The following is a 25,477-nucleotide window of genomic DNA, read 5'->3' as shown; positions in this document are numbered from 1 at the left end:
CGCCACTGTAATTATGCTGGGCTGGGCATATGTCTGAAAGTAAGGGGAGGGAAAGACTTGATAAGTATGGTACTGGAGTAACTCCCCAGAAAAACGGAAGAATTTAAAAAATTCTCTGCCCAGACTTACTCAAAAGCCATCAAATGATGACCCTTAACATGGGCATGGGCATTTAGAGGTTAGCAAGTAAGCAAGAAATAATCAGAAGTGCGGGCAAGTCATAATGCACTTACCATGAATAAGGCTTGTTATTACCATAAAAATAGGCTTGGGTAAGTTTTGCCCGAGCACTCTACATGGCCTGAGCAGGACAGCTTTCCCTACCTCTCCTTCATATCATCTGGAACACCATTCTCAGGGAACATTGAGGCAATTGCACTGAAGATCATGTCGTTTGGAAACTGTTTTTTGGAACTCTTTTTGTTGCCTGAATTGGACATGACAAAAAGTTGCTGAGTGTTATAATCAGAGAATGCAAACAAAGCTGTTTGATCATTTTTCCTTTTGTCACAGCATTTTGATTAGAGCTTTGTTAACCTAACCTTTGACTGTTTAGGAATACATAAAGAAGGTCAATGCTACCTGGACTTATCTAATAGGATACCAGTAAAAAAGGAAATCAGAGTCATCTACATATTAACAAAATCCACAGTCCAAGATAGAATCTGGAGGTGAAAACAGGAGTTTTCATGGAGATATCTGAACATAGAAGAATCCTATCACAACGGAGATGCTGAAGAACAAGACTGATACTGTAACTTTGCTATAACAAGAGAGAGACACTATGTCCCTGGACATACAGTATAATTAAATAACATATAGTATAATTAAATATTAAATCAATGAAATAAATACTAACAACATGCAAAATGCTCGTGATATAAGATTAAATAAAAAGAGATGTAAAATTATATGTATGCACACACACATATGTGGCATGATCCCAATTTCACATAACATATGTAAACATGTTGACTCATATATGTATTTTTAAAAATTGAGCTATAATGACATATAACATTGTATTAGTTTTAGGTGTATGTATACATATGTATATACACACACACATTTTTTAGGTCTAGAAAGAAATATTAGTGCCGGTTATTTCTAGGTAGCAGGATTATAGGGTAATTTTATTTTCTTTTTCATAACTTTCCACGTTTTCCAAATATACTCTTTTTATAATTAGAAATGAGCAAAAATTCTTCTCTAAGTTCTACTTTTTTCTTCAGCTAGGTCACAGCTATCTTAAACTATTAGTCAATGATCAAGTTTTCCTTTTAAATGGACCAATGAGAAGCACTAACAGCCTTTAATAAGCAATAAACCTTTCTGTTTTGTCCTTCTTCCCTCTCCCCATTACTTTCAAAGTGCAATAAGAAAGTTGTGCTACTTACCTTCCATAGCATGTCGTTTTCTCTTTCTTGTTACTGGCAGATCTTCTTTGCCATCATCTTGCTTTCCATCTGAGGTGTCATTGTGCCCTTCCTCTTCTTCATCTGAGTATTGATTCAGAGCATCCACCAACTCCAGGAAAACAGCATCACTAATTAGGACAGATCCAGGGATCATCTCTGAAACATAAGGAATAGATGGATGAGTAGTGGTCCTTTCATACTCGATTAGTTCTCCTTGGAATGTTTTCTTGTATTCACTCCTGAGATCCAGAGAGATAACACGTGTACATTTTTATATGGACAACCTGGAAATTACAATAATTTAAATGGCTCTTACAACTGCAATAGTTCAGCTGGATAGTGTAGGAATCCAGTTATAGGCTTTATTCTTACTGGGGTACTTCACTTCCTCAGTCACAGATCAGCCTGTATTTATGGTCCAAAATCTCACAAAAATGTGCAAACAACACAAATTGGACAGGGAAAGAATGATAAAATGAAGTGTACTTGGTTGTGTTGCTGATGTGGGTCAGTAGTGACTTCTTTGAATCAGACTATTTTTTTCTAAAATCGTACCATATGAGGTTATACCATAACTTAGGATAAAGTCTTTGAACACTAGGGGGTGCTGTGGATAAATAATGTGTCTCAACAGCATCACAACAGCATAGCAACTGTCAAAAGAGCAGGTGAGGCTACTGGTTTGCAAACCCATGGGAGTCTCTCTTCATCTTCCCACTTCTTACACACTGACAGCCTTTTCTACAACTAGAACTTAATACAAATGACTTTCTTTTAGGAAAGTCAGAATATTATAAGCAATTTCTGGGAGATCCAGGGGATATCTGGATCAAAGAAGTAGGACAGAGAGGTTATGCTCATTACCATTCTCAGAGAAAGGGAAATGAAGAACAAAATGGTCTTGGAAGGATTTATGGAAAACTCCTAAGATCAAACTTATCTGTACACTGAGCTTTCTCTCTAGCCACTGATTACTATATAATCCTTTTATGTCCTAACTCGTTTTACAGTTTAACTGGGGTATTTTTAATATAAATTTTTACTCCCAGCCATGTGATGACAATGAAATATTCTTCAGTGTGCACACTAAAGCAAGATGATGCTGTACCAAAGGAAAGGCAATAATAGTCTAACAAAGTTTTCTCCCAAAGAGCCCAGCACCACTACCTTCTTCACCGTGGACTTTCCCATCGTAGTTATTGATCAGCTCCTCAATGAAAGTCTCATCTTCTTCTTTCACCTCATCTCCCATATAGGGAATATTGCACAAAACTGTCTCATCTTCTACCTGAAATCAAACCAGATGTGATTCATTCCACGAATCCACTATGCATCTTCTCTTTCCTGTTTAATGGAATATTTGCAAAGCCTTTTTTTTGCTGCTTGAATTTCTTGAAAATGCCTTTGGTTACAGAGTTTCCTGCATTTTAAAAACTGACCATTTTGTTTTGCCAACAAGATCAAATGGAAAGGGACAATGCCACTTTTAGGGGAAAAAGAGTCAGTTTAACTACTTGAGGATATTAACTACTAAATGTTTAGTTTGATACTAACAACGATATTTCCACCAACACCTGGAATTTGACAGCACATTTATTTTTCACAACGATTTCACCTATCATCTTGTTTTATCCACTAAACATAATTGTGAAACAGGTACAAACATCACCTAAACAATAGTCTAAAAAGTCTGCAATTCTAATTCTTCTCATAAGTAGAGAGACAGATAACAAAAAGGAAGGCTTCTAAGAGTATAAACTGCAAATAACTAGAACATTTAGGACAGAAACTGGGCAACCATAAAATTTTGGGATATTCTATTATACAGACTAAGACTAACCTCCCACAATCATAATAAAAAATTATGATTACTAGTCATGTCAGTCATACTCAATGGGAACCTAAAGTTAATCGTAGTATGGGCTATGAATATTTTCTATTACTAATTTCTATTACTAATACTAATGGATTTTTGTGGGGGAGGGTACAGTAGAGAACACAGTCATTCTTAAATCCCCAAGTATCAAGCAAAATTACTCTGAAGTTTTATTTTAAGAAATGATTCCCTTCTGTATCCTATTCTAGTCAGCAGAATTGCTATCTGTCACCAGGCAGATGATAAGCAATGGCAGTATTTAGAGAAGACTGATTATCAGAACCACAAATAATCCTAGTAGCAGTCAGCATAAAGCACCAGATGAAATGATTGTAGATCTACGTGCACCTCTGTTATCTCAGCTGCTTTCGTAGCATCTTGCCTCTAGGAGATTCAGAAAGGAGTGCTCCATCAGCAGGGAGCTGTCAACCTGCTTAAACCTCAAGTATCCAATTTAGACTGCATTTAACTGCACCTATGTTAAAAAATTGGGTAAGGGAAAATTGGAGTCTTGTTCACTATCATTCATTCAAAAAAGAACCAGCATCAACTTAGAAGTACACTTCAGAGAGCATAAAATCTAACAAGTTAGAACAATTTGCAATATATATTTTTTAGAGTAAATAAACTACAAGAACATTCTGCCCTGCATGCCTAAGCTTTGTTCAGTATACTCAATCTTTACCCTAAGTGGAGAGCCAGCATATCAACATAAGAAAATCATACAGTTTAAACAATTATCACAGTGCTTTTAATACATACCATAAAGTTCTGCTGGAGAGGAGACCAGGAATACATGATGGGAACCAAAGCAACTGTGTTCAGAGACCTCATTAACATATGTTGGCTTGCAAATCCTGGGAAAATGCTCTCTATGGTACACTGAAATATAAGCAATGACATAGAGAGGGAAAGGCAAGCACACAACCAAGAGAGAATTGTAGTTTCCTTCCAAAATAATCCCAGTAGCCTTCTAATTCTTACAAATTAATAAGATGAGGATTTTGTAACAATCAGCTCCTAAAAGGAACCACTCAATCGTAAACCTGCGGAAAGCAGGAACTCTCTCTTATGCACCTTTGTATCCTCTACAGAGTCCAGCACAGTGCCTCCCACACTCAACTGATGCTTATTTCAATCTAAAACTGCTGGTCTCCTTGGGTTGTACACAACAGCAAAGGGCCTCTGAAAGTCCTAGGAGACAGGAGGAAGTTTTTCTGAAGACCTAAACTTTAAGACAGTGGACATCAACTTAGCTGCATAGGTGATGGGGACAGTACAGGGGGAAGCAAAGTAGTATAGAAATTAGTCATATTCTGCTTCGGGAAAGAAAATTGCTCTCAATATACTACCTGCTTTTAATATTTTAACAATATTATCTCTTTAAAAAACTAAAATGATTTTAAAATCTACAAGAAGGGATATCCTTTTGATCAATATACTCCTGTACATTATTCAGGGCATTGCTTTTCCAATAACAAGGTATGTGAGGTGCCAAATAAGGTATAAAAATGGTGGCTTTGAAGCTTGTACACAGAGCCTAGGAAAGCAGACAGTAAATGTCTTGTTTTCCTATGGAAAGACTCATGATTATACTCATCAACTGAGGAGAACAATAGGCAAGAAGGTTATTCTTTAAGCTATAGATTTACCATTTGAGTTATTCAAAGTTGATTATAAACAGGTGCATCCATTATCCTTACTTATCTTCTAGTAAATCACAAATACAGAAAAAAATCTTAAGCCTAAGGAATACAAGAAAGCTGAGCTTCAACAACTGGAAGTACCTTTTTGAGGAAAGGATGCCCACTCACAGGCTTCATCAACTGGACAGGTTGGACACGAAGCTTCTTCCATTCTTCATTGAGGATCTGAGTTTTTTCTTGAACCTTTGCAAAATTTGCTACATACAGAGCCTAGCAAAGCCAAGGAAAAAAATTGTTAGGATTTCAAGAGAAGAGTTAAAAGAAAATATCCAGCCCTCCACGTTGGATCAATATATTAAAATGTATAACCTTTCACTTGGGAATTATTTTTACCTTCGCACCCATATTTGCCTGAAGCCGTTTAAGTTGTCGAAGTCGCATGTATTCAGATTTAACTTTTCTTTTCCAGTAAGTGATACATTTGGAAGTTGGGGGATTTGGTATATCCATTTTGCTACAATCTAAGAGAGACAGATGAGGAATAGCATTTTACTGCCTGGAAACGAATCATTCCTCAAATTCAAATAAACATGGTCAGTTACGCTTTCATTCCCATTACATTTATTCATAAAAACATAAGTTCAAAGAATCCAAATCTATGTGTTTAACAAAAAGTTTCAATTAAAAAAAAGACTTCACATCAGCAATTCTTGGCTTGATTACCAAAAAGCTTAGCCTCTGTCCTCCTGTGGTACCTTGTTTTTAAGTTAGCACTCAAGAAGTTCTCTCACAGATATTTAGGAACTTGGATGACTTGGAAATTTGGAAACCCTCTCGCTACCTTGATTAAGAGAAATGTTCAACAAGAATCAAGTTAATATCGAAGAGCTTTATGGAAAGCTCTACCCACACTACAGAACTGTACCTGACAAACTGTCGAAATCTACCACATGCCTAGCAATACAGGTCAGATGTGACAACAGCATAATCTCATCTCCAAGTCAACAGCAAGACACATGAAAATATATAACACCGCAAATCACTTTTTTTTGGGGGGGCGGTTTGAATTAAGGTTCAAAGATTTAAAGAAGTACTTCTGGCACACACTCTACCTACCTCATAGAAAGTGAGGGGAAGTGCTGGGTTTTATGATACGCCTTCTGTTCTTCAGAGGAATGGCAAGACACAAAGGCAAAACAAATGTTCAGCTTTTCAAGAGAAACGACAATGGTTTTAAGTCAGTGGAGCATGTTTAGACCCTGATACCCTCAGCAGGATGCTCCCCCAGAATGACGAAGACTTTGAGGTCTCTGCTACCATTACTTCTGCATGGAAGTCAGGTTCCCATAATACTTGATACCATTTGGGAAGGGTTCTTCATTTTATTAAATTCTATCCTTCCAGTCATGTGTACAAATATATTCTCACAATTACCAAGTTTGTTTTTCTGCTTTTCTGAACCAACTCCTACGCATGGCCAACAGGTCGATCAATTATTTTAGAGAAAGAACAAATATTAAATAAAAATTCAATAAATCCTACAAGATTATGTTTTCACTCTGCATTAACTACTTAGGTTTCCTAGAGAACTAGTTCTGTTCATTTCACCTAACATTTTAAATTTTTGAAAACATTACAAGGAGCTATGAAGAGCCAAAATTTGAAAGAGAAACTAAAGTTTTAGTTCTTGTTTTTTAAAATTTCTGAAAAACAATTTCTTTTGAAGTTTAATATATTTCTTCAAAAGAAGCATTTTTAAATTACCTGTTTTTCCCCATAAGAAATGACGGCATAGACAAGAAAACAGCAAAATTTAACCCAATGTCACATATATGTCACAACCAGATCACGATTATCTCACGCACCTGGACTTTAAGAAGACTATACCTGAATGTTACATTTGAAGAACCAAAAGGATTGGTGTAATGCTATGACAAATTTAGAGGATACATAAAGGAAAAAAGGAATAGCAAAGAAGCAGATAAACTCACTGCATTTACTGTTAACTCAATCGAGTGATTCAAGCTCTTAAAAACAGATTTCACTGCGAGTTAAATATTATCTCTCTGGGGGAATGAATGAATGAAACAACATCATCATCCATGAATGTGAATCCCAGAGTATTAAGGTGCTGGGTTATAAAAAAAATTAAGCAGACCTGAACTTCTTTCCTACAAATTGCACCATCTCTCTTCCTCCTACATCTTTTAAATACTTCTCATTCCTCTATGGAATGGGGTCAAACGAGGGACTCTTTTTGAATGATAAAACTATTTAAGAACATACACCACACTCACATACAATATTAAGTAGTTACTCATATAATTTCTGCACTGAACAAACTTAAAATAGTCTGCTCCAGGAAATGAAAAAATGGTTCAAATCTAGGACAAAACTGCCTCCCTCAGAAACCTTAGTTTACCCTCACTGAGACCCAAATGTTATAGATTACAATTCAGTGAGACATCATAATCTCCTAAAAAGGGGGGAATGGGGGTTTGAACTGCGATCTCTCTCCCATTCCTTTTGGAACTCATTTCCCTTTTTGAAATAGTAAGCTTAGGGCAGGTTGCTCCGTCCATTTAAAACTGGAGATCAAATAATGGAAAAGAACATAATACGCAGCTGCTAGGGGAGGTGTGTGTACATTTCTTAGGGGAGACGGCCACAGAAAACTATCAATATTCTTACTAAAGAAAGGAGTTGTAACTGAAATGTGATCTCCTACAGTCTGTCAAAAGAGATGACAGTAAACACACCACAACAGTCCAATAATTAATGGCACTACTTCTAATTTACTCAAGTGCTGTTTTTGGCCACAGGAGTATATACATATACACAAAAATGCTACTGAGTTTTAATCAATCATAATGTAAAATAAGCCACATTTCCTCCTTTTACAATTAAAGTGATATTTGATTCTAATGTGACCATGAGCCAATATTTATTTCACTTGGCTTTTTAATGGGTCTTCTATGTCTCTAATAGTTTATTTGGCAGTAGGTCAGGCCCCACAGGGTATAGAGGAAGATGAGACATACTGTTTGGAACAGATAGATAGGATTAAATAAACACCCAAAACACAGCCATAAGATGGGTTCTCATAGCATCTGGACACTAACCAACAACAATTACTTCAAAGATTAAAAAAAAAAAAAATCAAACAAACAGAAAACTAAGCTTTCACTGGAACAGATTTGGAGAAATGGGTTCACTCATCTTGAGCAAAGGGAATGGCACAAAAACAATACTTCATATTTCTATTAGATCTATTCTTTAGCTTCTTACACATGCAAAACAGTATTTATATTCCAGGTAAGTACTAAGCCAGCATTTAAGAGCTTTTCATTATGTTCACTTATACATTGAAAATAAACTTCAAAACATACTGTTTTGGTCAAGAAATTTAAAAGTAATTCTTTATATAAATAACTCCTGTAACTCAATAATAAGATAAACAACCTAACAAAAAGTGCGCAAAAAATTTGAACAGATACTTCATCAAAAAAGATACAAGAATGGCAAATAACCATGCAAAAAGATGCTCAGTATCATCAGTCATTAGGGAAATGCTAATTAAAACTGCAATGATACACTATTACACACCTGCTAGAATGGCTAAAATAAAAAAGATTGGTAATACCAATTGTTGGTGAGGATGTAGAGCAACCGGAATCTTCATACACTGGTGGTGGGAATGCAAAATGGTACATCACTTTCGAAAACAGTTTGACAGGTTTTTTTGGTTGTTGTTGTTGGTTTTTTTTTTTTTGATCACATGTCCCTTTATTCATAGATGCCACACATGCAGGGAGAGGGGAGTTAGAAGGAAGAAATCAGGAGGCTTGAACTTCCTTGGAAGGGCTTGTGGTGTTTTCATTGTCTTAAGAAGAGTTGAGGGACCAGCTCCTTGGCCAAGTGGTTGAGTTCGCGCCTGGGGTTTGCCAGTTCAGATCCTGGGTGCAGACACAGCACCACTCATTGGGTCATGCTGGGGTAGTGTCCCACATAGCATAACCAGAAGGACCTGCACCTGGAGTGTATAGCTGTGTCCTGGGGGGGGCTTTGGGGAGAAGAAGGAGAAAAGAAAAAAGGAAAAGGAAGATTGGCAACAGATGTTAGCTCAGGTACCAATCTTAAAAAAAAAAAAGAAGGGTTGAGAGAGAGGCAAAAAAAATAAAGATTAAAAAAAAAGAAAAATATGGGAGCTGGAGATATTTGAATGGTCAAAGTTATAAAGAGATGGTTGGGAAGGTGACTGAAAAATAGAAAGTAGAAAAAATCAGCCAACTCTCCACTTACAGTGACTAAACCTTCTTAGCTAAACGATACTGGAGAAAAAAATAAAATCAAAACAAAGAAGCAGAGAAAAGAAAAAAGATACTGCCCATACTAGTCTCTTAGATCTACCACATGGGCAGCCGCTAATCTGTTTTTTGCCGCTGTAGTATTTCCTGCTCCAGGAATGCATATAAACGGAATTATATAGTATGTTGTCTTTTGTGCTTTTTTTCTTTCATTCAACATGATGTTGAAATGCATCCATGTTGTGTATATCTTGTGTTCGTCCCTTTTTATGGCTGAAAAGTATTCCCATGTATGGGAATCACTACAAGTCATTCCACCACGTGAACTTCTGTGTCTGGGTCCCCTCACTGACAAGATCTTGGTGGACATGAAGAGCAGAAAGAATTAGCGCTGATGCTTGTGGAGAGAACTTGGGATTCCAGAGTGGGAGAGAGACAGTATATGTTAGGGTCTCGGCAGCAGCCAAAATGAACTATTTTGTGGCCAACAAAGTGGTCTGTGGAAGCATTAAAATTGGGGCACAGGCGGAGCTGGAAGGCAGGCACTGGGTGATCTGTATAAACCGGGGATGCGGGGAGGGCCCCGCGAGGGGATCTGGGAGGTGTATCTGCATCTGTCTTGGAAGAGCTGGCCTTGCCTCCTGCCTCAGCTAACTGCTGCTGTTGAGCCTCTTGTTGTTTTTGCTGAATAGGCTTGTATTTGGCTCTCTTGAGTTTTGCTCTGTGGTTCTCGAACCAAACCTTCACGACTGTTGGATGTATCTCCATTTTTGAGGCCATTCTCTTTGAAGGCTGGAGGTCGGGTACGGGTTCTCATTGAACAGGAGCTGCAAATCTGCCAGTTGTTTCTGAGTGAACATGGTTCTTTTCCTCTGTGGCTACTTCTGGTGCTTTCCTTTAGGAAGGTCCCCTGGGTCAGACATCGTGTAACCTGGATGTGTTCCTATGCTCTGGTCCAGTGACCTGACAGTTTTGTTTTTTTTTCCATAAAGTTAAATATATACTTATCATACAATCTTGCATATAATTTCTAATTATTTATCCAAAAGAAATAAAAATATATGTCTCCACAAAGATCTGTACACAAATGTTCATAGCATCTTTATTCATAATAGCCAAAAAGTGGAAACAACACAAATAACTATGGATTGGCAAATGGACATAAAGTGCAGTATGTACATACAATGGAATACTAGTCAGCAACAAGAAGGAATGAACAGTTCCCATACATGCACAACTATCTCAAAAGCATTATGCTAAGTGACAGAAATAAGACACAAAAAACTACATACTATATGATTCTACTTACATAACACTCTACTAGAATGATTCTAGAAAGGGCAAACCTATAGTGACAGAAAGCAGCTCAGTGGTTGCCAGAGGCTGGGGGCTGGGGAAAAAGGATTAAATAGAAAGGAACATAAAAGAACTTTTTTGAGAGGATGAAAATGCTCTCCACCTTGGTGTGGTGATGGTTATACGACTATGTACTTTATGAAAATTCACTGAACTATATACATGAGTTTGTTGTATGTAAATTTTTACCTCAATAAAGCTGATTAAAGAAAATATGTCTTTCTTGAGGATAGAGCAATCCAGTATTTTCTAGAGAATTTTACCATTAAAAATCTTTAGGCAATTCCACCCTTAAAAAAAAAACCTCTTGAGGCTGGCCCTGTGGCACAGTGGTTAAGTTCACACATTCTGCTTCATTGGCCCAGGCTTTGCCAGTTTGGATCCTGGGTGTGGACCTATGCACGGCCTGTCAAGCCATGCTGTGGCTGGTGTCCCACATATAAAGTGGAGGAAGATGGGCACAGATGTTAGCTCAGGGCCAGTCTTCCTCAGCAAAAGGAGGAGGAGTGGCGGCAGATGTTAGTTCAGGGCTAATCTTCCTCAAAAACAAAACAAAACAAAAACTCTTGAGTGACTTCAGAATGAATAATAAAATGATCAATATTGGTTCATTAACTGTAAAGAAATGTTACAAGTATACTAATGTAAGACATTAATAATGGGGAAACTGGATGTAGGGCTTATGGGAACTCCATGAACTATCTTCACAATTTCTTTGTTAATCTACAACTGTTCTAAAAAAATAAAGTTTACTTTTTAAAAAGACTGATAATTAGAAATAAGAACTACCCTATTTACACGTCAAAGCTCTACAAAAAAAGAAAGCTATAAAAACTTGGAAATTTTTCCCCAGAAAACTGGATCTCAATTTGCTTCAAAGACTAAAACTAGAATGTAGTCTGTCACTAGCTGGAAACGGGAAAACATTATTGAAATGTCGGGGGACAAACCATTTAAGGAAGAATATTCTTAAACTTAGAGAGATTGAGGTCAGAATATAAAAGTTCCGGTGCCGTTTGGGGCTGAGTGGTTAAGTTTGCGCAGTCCGCCTTGGTGGCCCAGGGTTTCACCAGTTCGGATCCTGGGCACAGACATGGCACTGCTTGCCAGGCCGCACTGAGGCGGCGTCCCACATGCCACAACTAGAAGGACCCACAACTAAAATACACAACGATGTACTGGGGGATTTGGGGAAAAAGCAGGGGAAAAAAAAGAATATAAAAGTTCCATACTATGAAGTTCTTTCATTCACTTGTCTTAGGGGCAAGTTCAATGTCTTTACTACTTTCCCTTTTACAACAAATAATTTTATTAAGCAGCAGGGTAAGTAAGGCTTTGGAGGCAGGTGGCACTGCAGATTTTTAAGTTTTCCATCTCATTCTTTCCTTTTCAGTTCATGGTGGAGTTGAAACATGAACGGTAGGGATGACACCACCTCTGCAAAGAGCTCTAGTAACACACAATTGAGTCATTCTGGTGATCACCAATTTCATCAACATTCTCATGAAAATCAACTCCATGGCTAGGTACACAGCCTGATGGATCCTTCAACTAGCATCTATTAAGCACATCTTTATACCCTCCCACTTCTCCAAGGTATTTACGTTTGTTACAGTTTGAGCTTCTGGGCACTACACACATAGAAAGAACCTTACTAACAGGAAGCTGTGACCCTGAATTATTATTTAAAATAAAATTACAGCATTAATATTTTCTAGTGTTGCTTTATTAAGAGAATCAGGTCATATGAATTGCAGACAATGAGACACAAAGGAAAACACTGGCTCTTAGGATGTACAATGCTGATATAGAAGAGTTAAAGCAATATCCTAACAGGCTGGAGTCCTATCTTAGCTGGTTCTGTACTACACTGGCACAAAGCTTAATAGCTAGTGACTGCTCATTATCATTCAATAAAAACAAAACGTTTTAGCTATTCCATTCTGAATCGAAGTATTAGGACAAGTGTGTCAGAGAACATAACACATCAGAGGGACTAACTACCCATTAAGTAACTCTTGACTTTAAGGTTTGGAGCCCTGACGCCCCAGCTGATGACAAGCTGACGGACTAAAGAGGGAGAAAGGCGCCCAATGCAGTTTGGACAATTTTTTTTTTAAGCTGGAGACTTTCCCTAAGAGCAGTTTTTCCTTTTTAAACCCTCCCCCTCAAACCTAATCTGTTATAATTCTCTTCACCTTTCTCCACCTGTTTTTTCTCTTTTCTCTTTAGTTTAACTATCCCATGTAGAAATGTAGTGTGTTTTTAGTGTTGCTGCCTCAACAAAGTAGAAACTTTTTAAACTTAAGAGAGGAAAAGATATACTTAATGAAATGAATTGTTACATGTTTCATATAAGGCACAAACCAAGGGCAGGAACTGTTACCCACAGGACTAAGGAAGTTAGATTTCAGATCTCAAGAATTCAATAGACAAAGTTAATATTTTAAATAGTTTTTAAAAGGCACACTAATTGAAAGACAAGTCTAAGAGAAACAAGTCCGACTACATGTTCTCACCTTTTCCTTTCTCAGAAAAGTCTTCTTGGGAGTAACATTTCATATTTAATCCTGGGCTTTTTATTCTAGCACTGTTTTAAAGAGAATTAAATCAACACCATAATGAAGAGGTCATTTGCGCCTCAAGGAGTTTTAGAGCTGTGCCTTAGCATCAAGTTCCATGATTGATCTACAAGTACTCTGTCAGTCAGTGGTAGAAACCAGGATCCAGATCTCACTCCCAGTCCCAGAGATCTTCCCACCATTTATTCCACAAATATGTATTGAGCACCTACTGTGTGCCTGGCCCTGTTTTAGGTGCTTAGCATACGTGAGTGAATAAAACAGACAAACATCTCTGCTCTGGGAGAGTTAATTCACAGTGTCTGTGATACACACACTCAGCATAAACCTTGACAATAATACTATTATTACATTTTTATAGATGGTCCTTTTCCTCTACTATAAATATGTTTAAAAAAAAAAAGTACTTATTTCCTAACACACATTCTCCTCTACCTAAGTAAGAAATCTCTTATCAATGCCACCCCATCCCAGCCCTGGGGATTCCAAGGCTTAAAATAAAGCTCTCAGAGAAACCTCTGATAGAGTTGGCACCTTCTCAAGCTGGAAACTTCACTCAATGCCAGTTTCCTAAACCTAAAAGCATCGGGTAAGGAGATTCTTCTCTTCGAAGACATCATGGCAGCAAAGGTGGATGAAGAGATCCACACTTTCAAAGTGGTCCTCGCCCACACCCGGTTGTTCGTCTACCTCCGCTCTTTTCCCTCATCCGCACCTCTCTAGCCCCGGGCTCCATACCTAGGCTCTCCATTTACCATCCTAGATTTCACCTATCGAAACCCACTCTCAATATTCCACTGGCGGCACTAACATCCTTCCACATCCTTTCCCCTCCCCGGCCCCGAAAGAATTTCACAGTAGTCACTTTTTACCGAAATAAGTTTGTCCCACATTTCCTAACAAGCATGTCCCATATCCAACACCTTGTCTTGGCTTTAAGGCGCTTTTCCTTCTCCCATTTGATCCCCAGGAGAATTCCGGGGTGGGCAGGGACTGGCGCGAGACCAAATTTGGAGAGCAGCCTCTTACTCAAGGCCGGGACCGGGGTGAGGCGAGCGAGGCGCCTAGCGCGCAAAACCTAAGGAAGCACGCGGCACCGGCACGACCCCGGGACGGTGCGCCTCCGTACATTTTGCGCCTTAGGAGCCTCGCTCGCCTCGCCTCACCCTAGTCCTGGCCCGGTTTTCACTGCCACCCCTTCCCCAACACTCCCCAAAGTCGTCGCAAGCTGGGCCCCCGTGCCTGGCCCTGCCCGTGCACAGCCCCAGGGCCCTGGGAGTCCACGTCGCCAAAGGCCCCCGCAGGTGCCACCGCCCACCCGCACCCTCTCTACGCTGGGGCGCCCGCCCACCCGGCCCACCCCGCCCTCCACCGGGATTCCCCGTCCCGGGCCCGCCCCCGCCGCTCCTCCTCCCGGACACACCGCCCTCCCCGCCTCAGACGCGGTCCTCGCCGGGGGCTCTCTCGCCCCGTTGCCCCCTTTCCCCGAGCCCTCGGAACGGGAAGGGGGCGCCCCGCCATCCCCGGCCAGGGAGGCAGTGTGCCCCTCCGCTTCCTCCGAAGTCTCTGACCCCTTTGCCTCTCCCTCCCTGAGGCCGCGGGTGGCGAGGTGCCCAGGCCCGGCCCCACCGCCCGGCCCGGGCTTGTTTACTCACTCACCCTCCATCCCGAGCCGCAGGGACCCGCCGCTAGCACGCCTGCGCGCCGAGGCCCCGCCCCCGCGCCGCGGCCCCGCCCCGCGCCTCCTCCCGGCGCCTGCGCCCTGCGCCGCCCGCGCCCAGCCGGTCGGGCCACCTGGGCTTCCTTCTTCGCACGTCTGTCGTTTGGCGCCAATACCCCGAACTCAGGAGTCTGAGGTGGTGCAGCCCAAGCCCGACGGTTTCCAAGGCGGCTCTGTCAGGGGACAGGGAGGGCTCTTGGGAAACCTCCTGGAGCCACTAATATCTTCTTGAAGACCTTATCCAACGCATGTGCCAGCCCCACACGCTGGTGACAAGTCACGTCTCACTTAAGCATGTGAAACCAACGTGGAACCCCTTCATACTGACCCCTCACACCTTCAATGCCCCCAAACACCTGTCTATGGGCTCTAAGTAATCCTTTTTGCTTTATTTCCACCTGACTTCCCTATTTCTGTCAATAGTTTTCCCGGTTACTTAGATTCAAATTAATAGCCTTGAATCAAAGTATCTCCTCACAAGGTACCTATAAGCTGCAAAGAGAAAAGTGGTAACTTTACAGGAGAGAAATCTGGCAGATATCACCTTAACCAAGTAATCAAAGTCAACATCGCTAGTGATGAAAGATACTCTTACTAGGTACCCCTCAATATGAGAGGTACAATAAGAAAGGCACAAAATCACTTCTGTAGTACTCTTGAAAAAATGCATAAGCTGAAATTTTAAATTATGAGGAAGCATCAGACAAATCCAAAATACTGGGCAATCTACAAAATAACTGGCCAGCATCTTCAAAAATGTCAGGTTCGTGAAAGATAAAGGTTAAGGAACTGTCTGGGATTGAAGAAGACTGAGGAGACATGACAACTAAATGGAATGTGTGATCCTAGATTGAATCCTGGTCCAGAAAAAGGACACCAGTGGGATAGTTGATGAAATTAGAATAAGGTCTCTAGATTATTTAACAGTATTTTATCAATCTCAATTCCTGGTTTTGGCAATTGTACTTCCACAACATTTGAGGAAGTTGGGTGAAGGGTATACAGGAAGTCTCTATCACTTGCGACTCTTGTAAATCTGAAATTATTTTGAAATATAAAGTTAAAAATTAAAACTTAAAATACAAAATAACATTACCTTGAATTTGTCCCCAAGAATGTAATTACAAAAGCCTATAATGCTCATTTTTTCAAATAATCTTCTTAACCCTGTGAAGTAGGTAGGGAGGATTTTAGTTCTATACACAAGACTATTCTGACATAAAGAGTTAAAAGACTCACCTTAGATGAAAAATTGCTCTGTCATGTCTTAAATTCAGGTCTCTGGATTGAAGATTTAGAGTTCTTTTCCTTACATCAGAAACTTTGCTGGTTTTCTCCTGCCTATATCAAATTAAGTGCCAAATCAAGGCGAATATCCCTTCATACTTGGCAATTTGCAATGTGCTCCTTCCCATTCCTGCTGCCTTGTAGATCAGTGGTTCTCAAACTTATTCACATTAAAATCACCTGGGGAGCTGTAATAACTACTGATGCCTGCTTTCCATCTCTAGAGAGTTTGATTAATTGGTCTGCGATATGGCCTGGGCTTCACCAGTTCTAAGAGCATCCTAGGTCATTCCACTGTATAACCAAGTTTGAGAACTATTACACTACATAAATAATTGTTGAAATAAAGAATATGGGTTTAAAAGGAGGGGAGCGGGGAAAAACAATGTGGGTTATCTAAGCAGAGATGTTCTTAAGACCTGAATGTCAGGACTGAGACTGGAGATTTAGGAATTATCAACATTCTGATGGCAACTAACACCATGGGAGTGGACAATATTGCCTTAGAGAGTATGCCAAGTGACACGAGGAGAGACACAAAGAAATTTTGTGACAACAAGGAAAATATGGTTACAGAAATATTTGGGGTGGAAAGGAAGGAAGGCGAGGGGATTTATGTCAAAGTTGTAGATCAGAGTTGTGCAGCTCAGCTCAGGCTCCACTTCCTAGATAAGCCTTCCAGCCCTCCTGGATCTCCCCGAGCGAGCTTCAACTCTGGTACCACTTTACACTCACTACCATGCCCTGTTCCTCTTTCATAGCCATCACAATATGTGGCATAGGACTAAACCTAGGGTTTAGTAATCCTTGTTCACTGGAGGATTATGAAAACAACTTTCTACATCACAAATAAGTGCGGGGTTATTGGGGGAAATTTGCTTGCCAATCGGTTTCTCCTCATTGTAATGAGAAAGAGTTTTTCCTGAGAGTAGGCTCTTTCTTAGCTGATCATGGTCGGTGAGACACTATGAGCCAATTTCTGTTTGGCCAGTTCTTCCTCTACAACTTTTTCTTTTCCAACCCTTCAGGTCTTTGTCCTATAAATTCGTAGAAAAACTGTTGGCAAGTGGTCAGCAACTGGACCTTTGAAAAACAGTGCCATCACCCCTGCCCTACTCTTCCCAGCCCCACCCCCCAGGCAGTTAATAGGAGAAAGGAATAACTGTGTCACTCCTGGCTTCCAGTTGCTCATCTTGCTCTTAAATTGGAGGCCTCTGGGGCTGAAAGAAACTGGACAAAGTGTGCTGAGTGGCCTAATGGAGCTAGTTCTTTTTCTGAAAGTTCCCAGTTGCAGAAAAATAAAATTATGTGTTTAATTTTTGAAACTTGATGCCTGATTTGCCTTGGCAGCCATTCTCCTGGGTTTGGCCGAGAGTCCAGCAACACTAGTATACTGATTAATACCAGCTCAACTTGCTCCCTGGAGAAGAGCATTATTTACTTGGTCATTTTCTTAAATCCTTTTTAATTTGCATGTATTTAACATGATCTTATTGGCTTTAACATGCTGTATCTCTGACCACTGGCCCCAATGAAGCCTTAGGGAAGACTGTTCTGCTCTGTGCACTCACATCCCCATTACAAAGCAAGATTTTGTTCAACTCAGTGATTAGAAATGACATGTCACGTGTTTGGTTTCTTCTGGGATGGGCAAGTTCTAAGTGTACTTTTGTCCCCTGCTGGTCTTCAGGTCACTGGTAGAAAGAAAAGGAGATGACGCTTCCAGAATTCAAACAGAGCTTTCTGCACTATTCGTTCCTCCCTCCTAACATTCTTCCCTTCCTCCTTCCAGTCTTCTTTGGATGGTGACCCCTTTGCTCATTCTGCCCCTCCCTTGTGAAGCCCACAGGAATATCAAATAGAGTTTCTCTGAGGGGACACAGAGGACTGAAGAAAGGTTGGCCCCTAGACAGTCTCTGACATGGAAGTGTAAACACAGCTGTGGAAATGGGAGCAAAGCATCTCCCTTCCCCCCAGTTCCCACCCAGAAGCAGGGAAAGGCCACCCTGCTGTGCAGAAACAAACAACAAAACAAAGTAAAGCACAACCTAAAAGCCTGCATGAAGGTCACTAGAAACTGGGGCTGCTGCCCAGGCTTTGGTGGGGCCAGCTGAAGTGCCAGACCCCTCCCTGAACAGTTAGCGGCAAAGGCAGCTCCAAAGCAAGTTGAGGTCTGGACATTACCGAGCCTGGAAATGTGGTTGGATTTTTGAAGCCTCTCGACTCCCGGACAATTTGTTCTCTGATCTCAAAAACCCAGCTTTCCGCCCCAGGTACTTAGCTCCTGACCCCTAGTTGCCTAGGGATCATAATAATGCATTCAATTCAGGAAGTAAGAACAAGCCCACAATAAACCCTTGTCCATGGTTGTTATAAGTTTAAACTCTGAGCCTCCAAGCCAAAATATTAGAAAGAGCCTCCTTAGCCTTTGTTAATTACAAAATAATTCCAGCAGAAGGGACTTTCTCTTTTGGGGATTACTTCGGTGGGATTCAAACCTTTGCTTTGCACATACTCTGAAAGCTCCAACCCCATAGCTAGGATGGTGCTGCCCATTCTCACTCTCTGAGCACAGTTAATGCAGGGCCTTGATCCCATGGGACACGCCTTTGGCACGGCCCTGCCTGGGAAGTAGCCCTGATCCGGTAGACAGCTAATGAGCTGCGCTTCCTTTCTGGCCATCAGGATCCCCAACGGTAAAACTGCAGAACTAGAAAAATGATAATAGCCTTCAAATACTAACCACTCAGTATGTGCCTGGCGTTGTGCTCAGTGCTGTTATAAGTTTAAAGTCTGTATCATCTCATTTCATATGAAGTCAGTAATATTATTATCCTCATTTTACAGCTGAGGAAACTAAGGCTTAAAGAGATTCTGGAACTTGCCCAAGGTCGTCCAGCAGGCAAGGGGTGTGGTCAGGATTTGAGCCCAGTCATTCTGACCCCCAAACCCAGGCTCTGAACCACTCCACTCTACCTCCTCCTTTCTCTGAGGTCTTCTAGCTCTGATATCATGATTCTGGATCCTCTCCATGGCTTTCTGCTGTCACAGTGGCTCCAAAAAGAGAAATATGTTTGGGACGTTTCTCTGCAAGTTCAGAGGAAAACAGTTCCTGAAAGGCAAGGGGCTCCTTACTTCTGTACTGGAGATGCCAATCAAAGCCAGACACTCTACAGAGCCCCATATCAGCAGGGAACAGCCTGTGTGGAAGACAAACAAATCCTAGCCAGGCAGGAAAGGGGAGTTCCCCTTGGTTCTGTGACTTCTCCTTCTCTCTGCCCTGGCTTATCAGCAGAGTCCCACGCTGCTGGTGCTATGGCCCTTTGAACTCCATTGTGGCTAGGATGGGATACCAGACTACAGAGATCCTTTTGGAACAACAAAAGTATGATACGTACAGCTATAGATTATATCCATTACACTGTACATAAAGGAACAAAAATAAATTACATTGAGGGCTGGCCTGGTGGTGTCATGGTTAAGTTCTCTCATTCTGCTTCAGTGGCCCAGGGTTCACAGTTCAATCCTGTGTGCGGACCTACATATGCTCATCAAGCCATGCTGTGGCAGTGTCCCACATACGAAAATAGATGACTATTGGCACAGATGCTAGCTCAGGGCCAATCTCCCTCACCAAAAAATAAAAATAAATAAATAAATCACATTTAGAGGCTGGCTCTGTGGCATAGTGGTTAAGTCTGGTGTGCTCCACTTCGGTGGCCGTTAGCAGATTGGATCCCAGGCGCAGCCCTACACCACTCATCAGCCACCACGTGGCAATGATCCACATATAAAGAGTAGAGGAGGGGCTGGCCCCGTGGCCGAGTGGTTAAGTTCGCGAGCTCCACTGCAGGTGGCCCAGTGTTTCGTTGGTTCGAATCCTGGGCGCGGACATGGCACTGCTCATCAAACCATGCTGAAGCAGCATCCCACATACCACAACTAGAAGGACCCACAATGAAGAATATTCAACTATGTACTGGGGGGCTTTGGGGAGAAAGAGGAAAAAAATAAAATCTTTAAAAAAAAAAAAGTAGAGGAAGATAGGCACAGATGTTAGGTGAGGGCTAATCTTCCTCAAGCCAAAAGCAAGGAAGGTTGGCAACAGATGTTACCTCAGGGCTAATCTTCCTCAGAAAAAAAAAATCACATTTATTTATATATTTAACAAATCACCTTTACCATTCACATAATCACTAGACGTTGGACTGGGTGTGAACTTACATCATCTTGTATAGTCCTTGAGAGATGCCTGGGAGGTAGGTATTGTTATCCTCATTTTACAGAGAAGGACATTGAGGCTCAGGGATATTCACAACATTGGCCATGGCCACAGGGCTGGTAAGTAGGAGAGCTGGAGTTCAAATCTATGCTAGGATTGTCTGACTCCAAAGTCTGTACTCTTTTAAATAAAAGGAGTTCAGTGTAATGAACAGAACAAAATTATAGAACTGGAAAGGTCCCAGAATATCTTGGAAATATAGTTGGCATAACTATATATGTTACACATTATGATAGTAACTACTATTTGTCATATGCTTACTAGCTCTAGGCATTGGGCCAATGCTTTACATGCATTATCTCTACTGCTCAGTGAGATACACGCTAGTAACCCCATTTTTGTAGATAAGAAAACAAGCTCAGAGGAGTTAAGTAACTTGCATAAGGTCACATACAGCTAAATAAGCGATGGAGCTAGGCTTCAAACTCAAGTCTGCTTGACTCCACAGTGTGTGCTCTTAACCACTAAGGCAATAGAAACAATAATAATAATACTCATTAACTATGGGCCAAGTACTGCTCTAAGTGCTTTATATCTTACAATTATAGATATTATTATTATCCCCTTTTTACAGATGAGAAAAATATTGCCTTTTGTAGTGTTACTTAAGCTCACGTTACAGACACTACATACATGCGCTATGCACCACACACATACACACACACACTCACACAACTTACTTATGTGCTAAGTGTCATATTTGCTTAACATATGTTGGATCCTCATTATAATCTCACATGATTTATTTCATAATGTCATGGGTTTTTTTTCATTGTCCATCTAATGCATTAAGGTCTTGGGAGAAAGGATGTGAAAAGATTCTGTCTGAAGGTGAAGCAAGCATATCAGGAGAGGGGTCGTACTGAGTGGGTAAGGCTTTCTGTGCCACAAGGAGCCCTGTCTGGTTGCCCTTCTGGCCAGTCTCCCTCATCCCTTCGTATTTGGTTCTGTCCATTAGGTTGGCTAGCAGGTTGACTTCCATCAGTATTGTGGAACAGAGGTTAAGTGCTCGGGTTTCAGCATCAAAAAGACCTGTGTATCTGCCAATATTAGTTGCATGACCTTGGGCAAGTTACTTAACCTTTCTGAGCCTCAGATTCCTCATCTGTAAAGTGGGTTGCTATGGTACCTTATTCAATAGACTTGTGAGTTTTAAATGAAACAATTTGTGTGAAGCACTGGGCATACTGCCTAGCATCCCCAGGCAATCTCCATGTTATACAATATCCAACCTTGTGGGGTGCTGGGAGGGGGTAGAAGTGTTCCTGGGGATGATTTCATAGGACAGTCCTGAGGAATGGAGAAAGGGTGAAAGTAATCTTGGCATCTGGCATTGGGTCCTGACAGCAACCATGAGTCAGCCCCAGGTGCCGAGGGACCAGCAGTGTTCTCAGTACTGCTGGGCGTGTGCTGTGGTCTCTTGGCCACAGTCCTTTTCAGTCACGCTGTCTGAACGCCGTTCTTGTAAATCTGGCCTGGGTTCTTTTCACAAAAACAGCCTCCACCATGTGATGTCATGGTCTAGCCTGGGTCAGGGAAGGAGGTGGGAGGAGGTTGTGTGCATGTAGTTGGGTGAAACAGAGCGTCTTATTTCTGGAGGGGTCCATCTGGTCCTGGAATAAACACTCTATCCATCTCTCCAAATTTCAAGACCCAGTAAGAAATCACTATTCAGATGTGAAGTGAGAGGAAGGTGATAAATCATAATGGTTAAGACATGAAACTTAGCATCAAGCAGTCCTGGGTTCAAATCCTCACTCTGCCAATTACTACCTATGGGACCTTGGGCAAATCACTCCGGTTTCCCCATTTCACCCACGGACAAGACAATTCTGGTGTTACGGTAAGGTTTTAAAAAATGCATGAAAAGCACTCTGCATATGTGTTGGAGAACACACTATGCAGCACATAGTAATTGTTCAATAAGTGGTAGTTACTATTAAGTCCATAGCAATTGATGAGGAATATGGCTTGACCGTTTTCTCTGCTTTTTACCAACTTGAGAGCCAAAGTTTTCTCCAATAACCATTCTTCTTCCCTTTGCGAGGTGGTCATGCTCCTCATACCGAATGCGCCATCATTCTGGAGATGAGGAGGCTGGGGAGAGATGGAGTAATTTCATCCCTACCCCTTAGTCTTCTCTCCCTGGGCCAGCTGGCTTCCTGGTTGCAGCTCTTCTGGTTCTCCCTGCTGCCCGCCTGCCCTCTGAAGAAGCCTGTCTCCTCTCTCCAGTTTGGAAGAATTAGGCCCTCCCAGCCAGAACTTCTGCCTTCCCTGACCCTGACTCTCCCTCATGTCTTCTCCCGGGCTCTGCTCTTTATTTTGCAGACAGCTGGGGAGGAGGCCAGCATGTGTGAATGTCTCTGCACCATAGAGATGCTAATTCCAGGATGTTCTGCACATGTAATCTCATCGTGTAGGAGGCCCTCAGTGTTTTTTACTCCCCCCTGGGTTTTTCTGGATTTATGTGTGTGTAGGGGAAAAGCCAAGGATTAGAAATGACACTCTTTGTAAGGATCAAGTCACCTCTCTCCCTGCTCCAAGTAGGATGGCCCTTGGCCTGTAATAAGAAGGGAAATTTACACGGCTGTAAGATCCCTACCCAGGAGAAGGCAATCCAGGTTGAAGCCAGAAATCTCAGGTCAATGTCTAGCTGGACCAGAACCAGATCTCTCTCTTCCCAAGCACTAGAGCTGGGAGTGGGGTAGGGACAGAGGAATAAGGGAGTGTGTAGGGAACTTGAAGATCAAATTCCACTGGATATAAGAAAAAAAAAAGACTAAAGACAATACTATACTACAGTTAAAAGGAAAGAGGCACATCTATACGTGGTATCATGGGAAGATACCCAAGACATTATTAAGCAAAAAGAGAAGTCACTGAACAACAGGAATATTAAATCCCAATTATGCTTTTTGTTTTTTTAAGTCCAAAATATGTGGGGACGTGAGTGAGAGGAATGGGAGTATAAAGTTTTCTGTGTTTAAATATTTTGCAACGAGTATATACTTACATATTACTTGCAATTAAAAAGTATATTTTATAGCAAAAAGTGTGTGTGTGTGTGTGTGTATTTTTTTTTGGTAAGGAAAATGGTCCCCGAGCTAACATCTGTGCTAATCTTCCTCTATTTTGTATGTGGGATGCTGCTACAGCATGGCTGATGAGCGGTGTGTAGGTCCACACCCAGGCTCTGAACCCACCAAAACCCAGGCCACTGAAGCAGAGCATGCGAACTTAACCATTACCAGGCTGACCCCCAAAAGTATATATTTTAAAGCAGAACTGGGCTTAGAAAGGGAAAGTAGGGGCCCCAGGGGTGGAAAATGAGACTTCTCATGAAAGAACCAGCCTCTGTCCCTAATGAAGCCCTTCTCTGTCTCCTTGCTGCACAACATGGGACTATCTCCTATGGCAACAAGGTGAGGTCTCTAGTCCCCATTCAGCCCCAAAGAACCACCATAGCAGACTCCCAGTTACCAGGATGCCCCCAGGGATCTATGAAACAGCCAAACATCCAACTGGTAAGGAAAAGTGGGAAGAGGAAAGTCAGGATGAGAGAAAATTCCCAGATTCTCCTCCAATGAGAGGGTTTGGACTCTCAAATTCAGGAACGACTACAACAAGCTCTCCTTTGGAAGTCTCCACATCATGATGCAAGCTTAACCACAACTCTAGGCTAAAAATAACACTGTCTATCAAGTCATCTGTATTTTCCCTTTTGATTCTAAGGTCATTTTGTATATGAAAATGTTGAGCTCCAAAGATGCAAAATGGCCTGCCCAAGGTTACATAGCAAGACAGAGGCAGAACCTGACTTCAGAATCCTAACCAATGTTTGTTTTTACCAATGATACCATACTGTCCTATTTAAAACCCAACATTTGATTTTGTCAAGTTTAGTCTTTTTTTAATTTTATTTTAAGGTTGAGTAGGATTTGAAGATGAGCGACATAAGCAATTTTTTAAATGCTTGTTTTGGTGAGGAAGAGTGGCCATGAGCTAACAACTGTTGCCAATCTTCCTCTTTCTTTTTCCTCCCCAAAGCCCCAGTACATAGTTCTATATCCTAGTTGTAAGCCCTTCTCATTCTTCTGTGTGGGATGCCACCACAGCGTGGCTTGATGAGCAGTGCACAGGTCCACACCCAGGATCCAAACTGGCAAACCCCGGGTGCTGAAGCAGAGCACGCGAACTTAACCACTACACCACTAGGCTGGCCCCTGTCAACTTTAATTCTGACCCCACCCCCAGTCCTAACCCATAGTGGGCTCAGGTACTTCTGGCCCCAGTCCAGTGGAAATGGCTGGTTTTGCTTTCTGCCCCTTCTTGCTTCCTTCTCCCATCTTATCACCCAGAAATCTCCCTCTTAACCCTGTTTCCTTCTTGAAAAGGGCAATCATAGGTAGGAGGGAAGGAATGGATTTTGTCCCTGGCTGAAGTGGCTCTGAGGCTGCCTGACTCTTTTCTGCACACTGCAGAAGATGACCCTCACCAGGAGGGCTTTGGGGTTCAAGCCAAGTGAACCATCTCCCTTCTCTCTCCAGATGCCTTGCTAAAGCAACCCCTTGACCCTAGCTATGGAGGAGGACAACAGGTTATCAGTCACCATAATTAGACCCTAAGACCCTGAGATGAAGATCGGAAGAGAGATCATTAAATATAATTTGTGATGGGCAGGAATTAGTAAACTAGGACAACAGCAGCAGCTGAGTCCAAGGGTCAGTGTCTGGGAGTAATTTAGGAAAGTTCGGTGCTGACAGCTGTGTCTGGAGTGAACGTCATGGCCAAACCAGCTCCTGGGCTCCTCGGCTGCTTCAGGCTAATGAAGCTTTGGCTCAGGACACAGGAGCAGTTGTGATGCAGCAGACGCCCGGGCCCCTGGGGCCCCAGGCTCAGGCTTGCTGCTTCCCAGCAGTGTGACCTTAGGCAAGTCCTTAGGAAAGGAGGAAGGGAAACTAGCATTTGCTGAGTGAGTGCAGTTCCCTTTCACGTATGTATGT

The 25,477-nt window shown here is 41.7% G+C and overlaps 1 protein-coding gene and 1 pseudogene across 2 annotated transcripts in view; both read right to left on the bottom strand.

Annotated features, from left to right (window-relative positions):
- The window catches only part of EZH1 (enhancer of zeste 1 polycomb repressive complex 2 subunit), a 29,008-nt gene extending 14,064 nt beyond the window's left edge, over positions 1-14,944 (bottom strand). The window contains exons 1-8 of one of the 2 annotated variants that reach the window (XM_023652499.2): positions 14,845-14,944; positions 6,057-6,148; positions 5,334-5,461; positions 5,082-5,210; positions 4,057-4,176; positions 2,586-2,706; positions 1,398-1,574; positions 325-427 (exon numbers count right to left, since the gene is read on the bottom strand). In XM_023652499.2, the coding sequence (XP_023508267.1) occupies positions 325-427; positions 1,398-1,574; positions 2,586-2,706; positions 4,057-4,176; positions 5,082-5,210; positions 5,334-5,450 (767 nt within the window). In that variant the 5' untranslated portion in view covers positions 5,451-5,461; positions 6,057-6,148; positions 14,845-14,944. Of the gene's footprint in view, positions 1-324; positions 428-1,397; positions 1,575-2,585; positions 2,707-4,056; positions 4,177-5,081; positions 5,211-5,333; positions 5,462-6,056; positions 6,149-13,122; positions 13,196-14,844 lie in introns of those variants that run through there. The other variant, XM_070227243.1, reaches the window with a different exon arrangement.
- On the bottom strand, positions 9,459-22,552 carry LOC100630706 (divergent paired-related homeobox-like; annotated as a pseudogene).
- Between the last annotated feature and the right edge of the window lie 2,925 nt (positions 22,553-25,477).

Source organism: Equus caballus, chromosome 11 (assembly GCF_041296265.1).
Source record: "Equus caballus isolate H_3958 breed thoroughbred chromosome 11, TB-T2T, whole genome shotgun sequence".
Taxonomy (NCBI): domain Eukaryota; kingdom Metazoa; phylum Chordata; class Mammalia; order Perissodactyla; family Equidae; genus Equus; species Equus caballus.
Note: the sequence above shows the minus strand (reverse complement) of the source record. Positions and strands in the feature narration are given on the sequence as shown.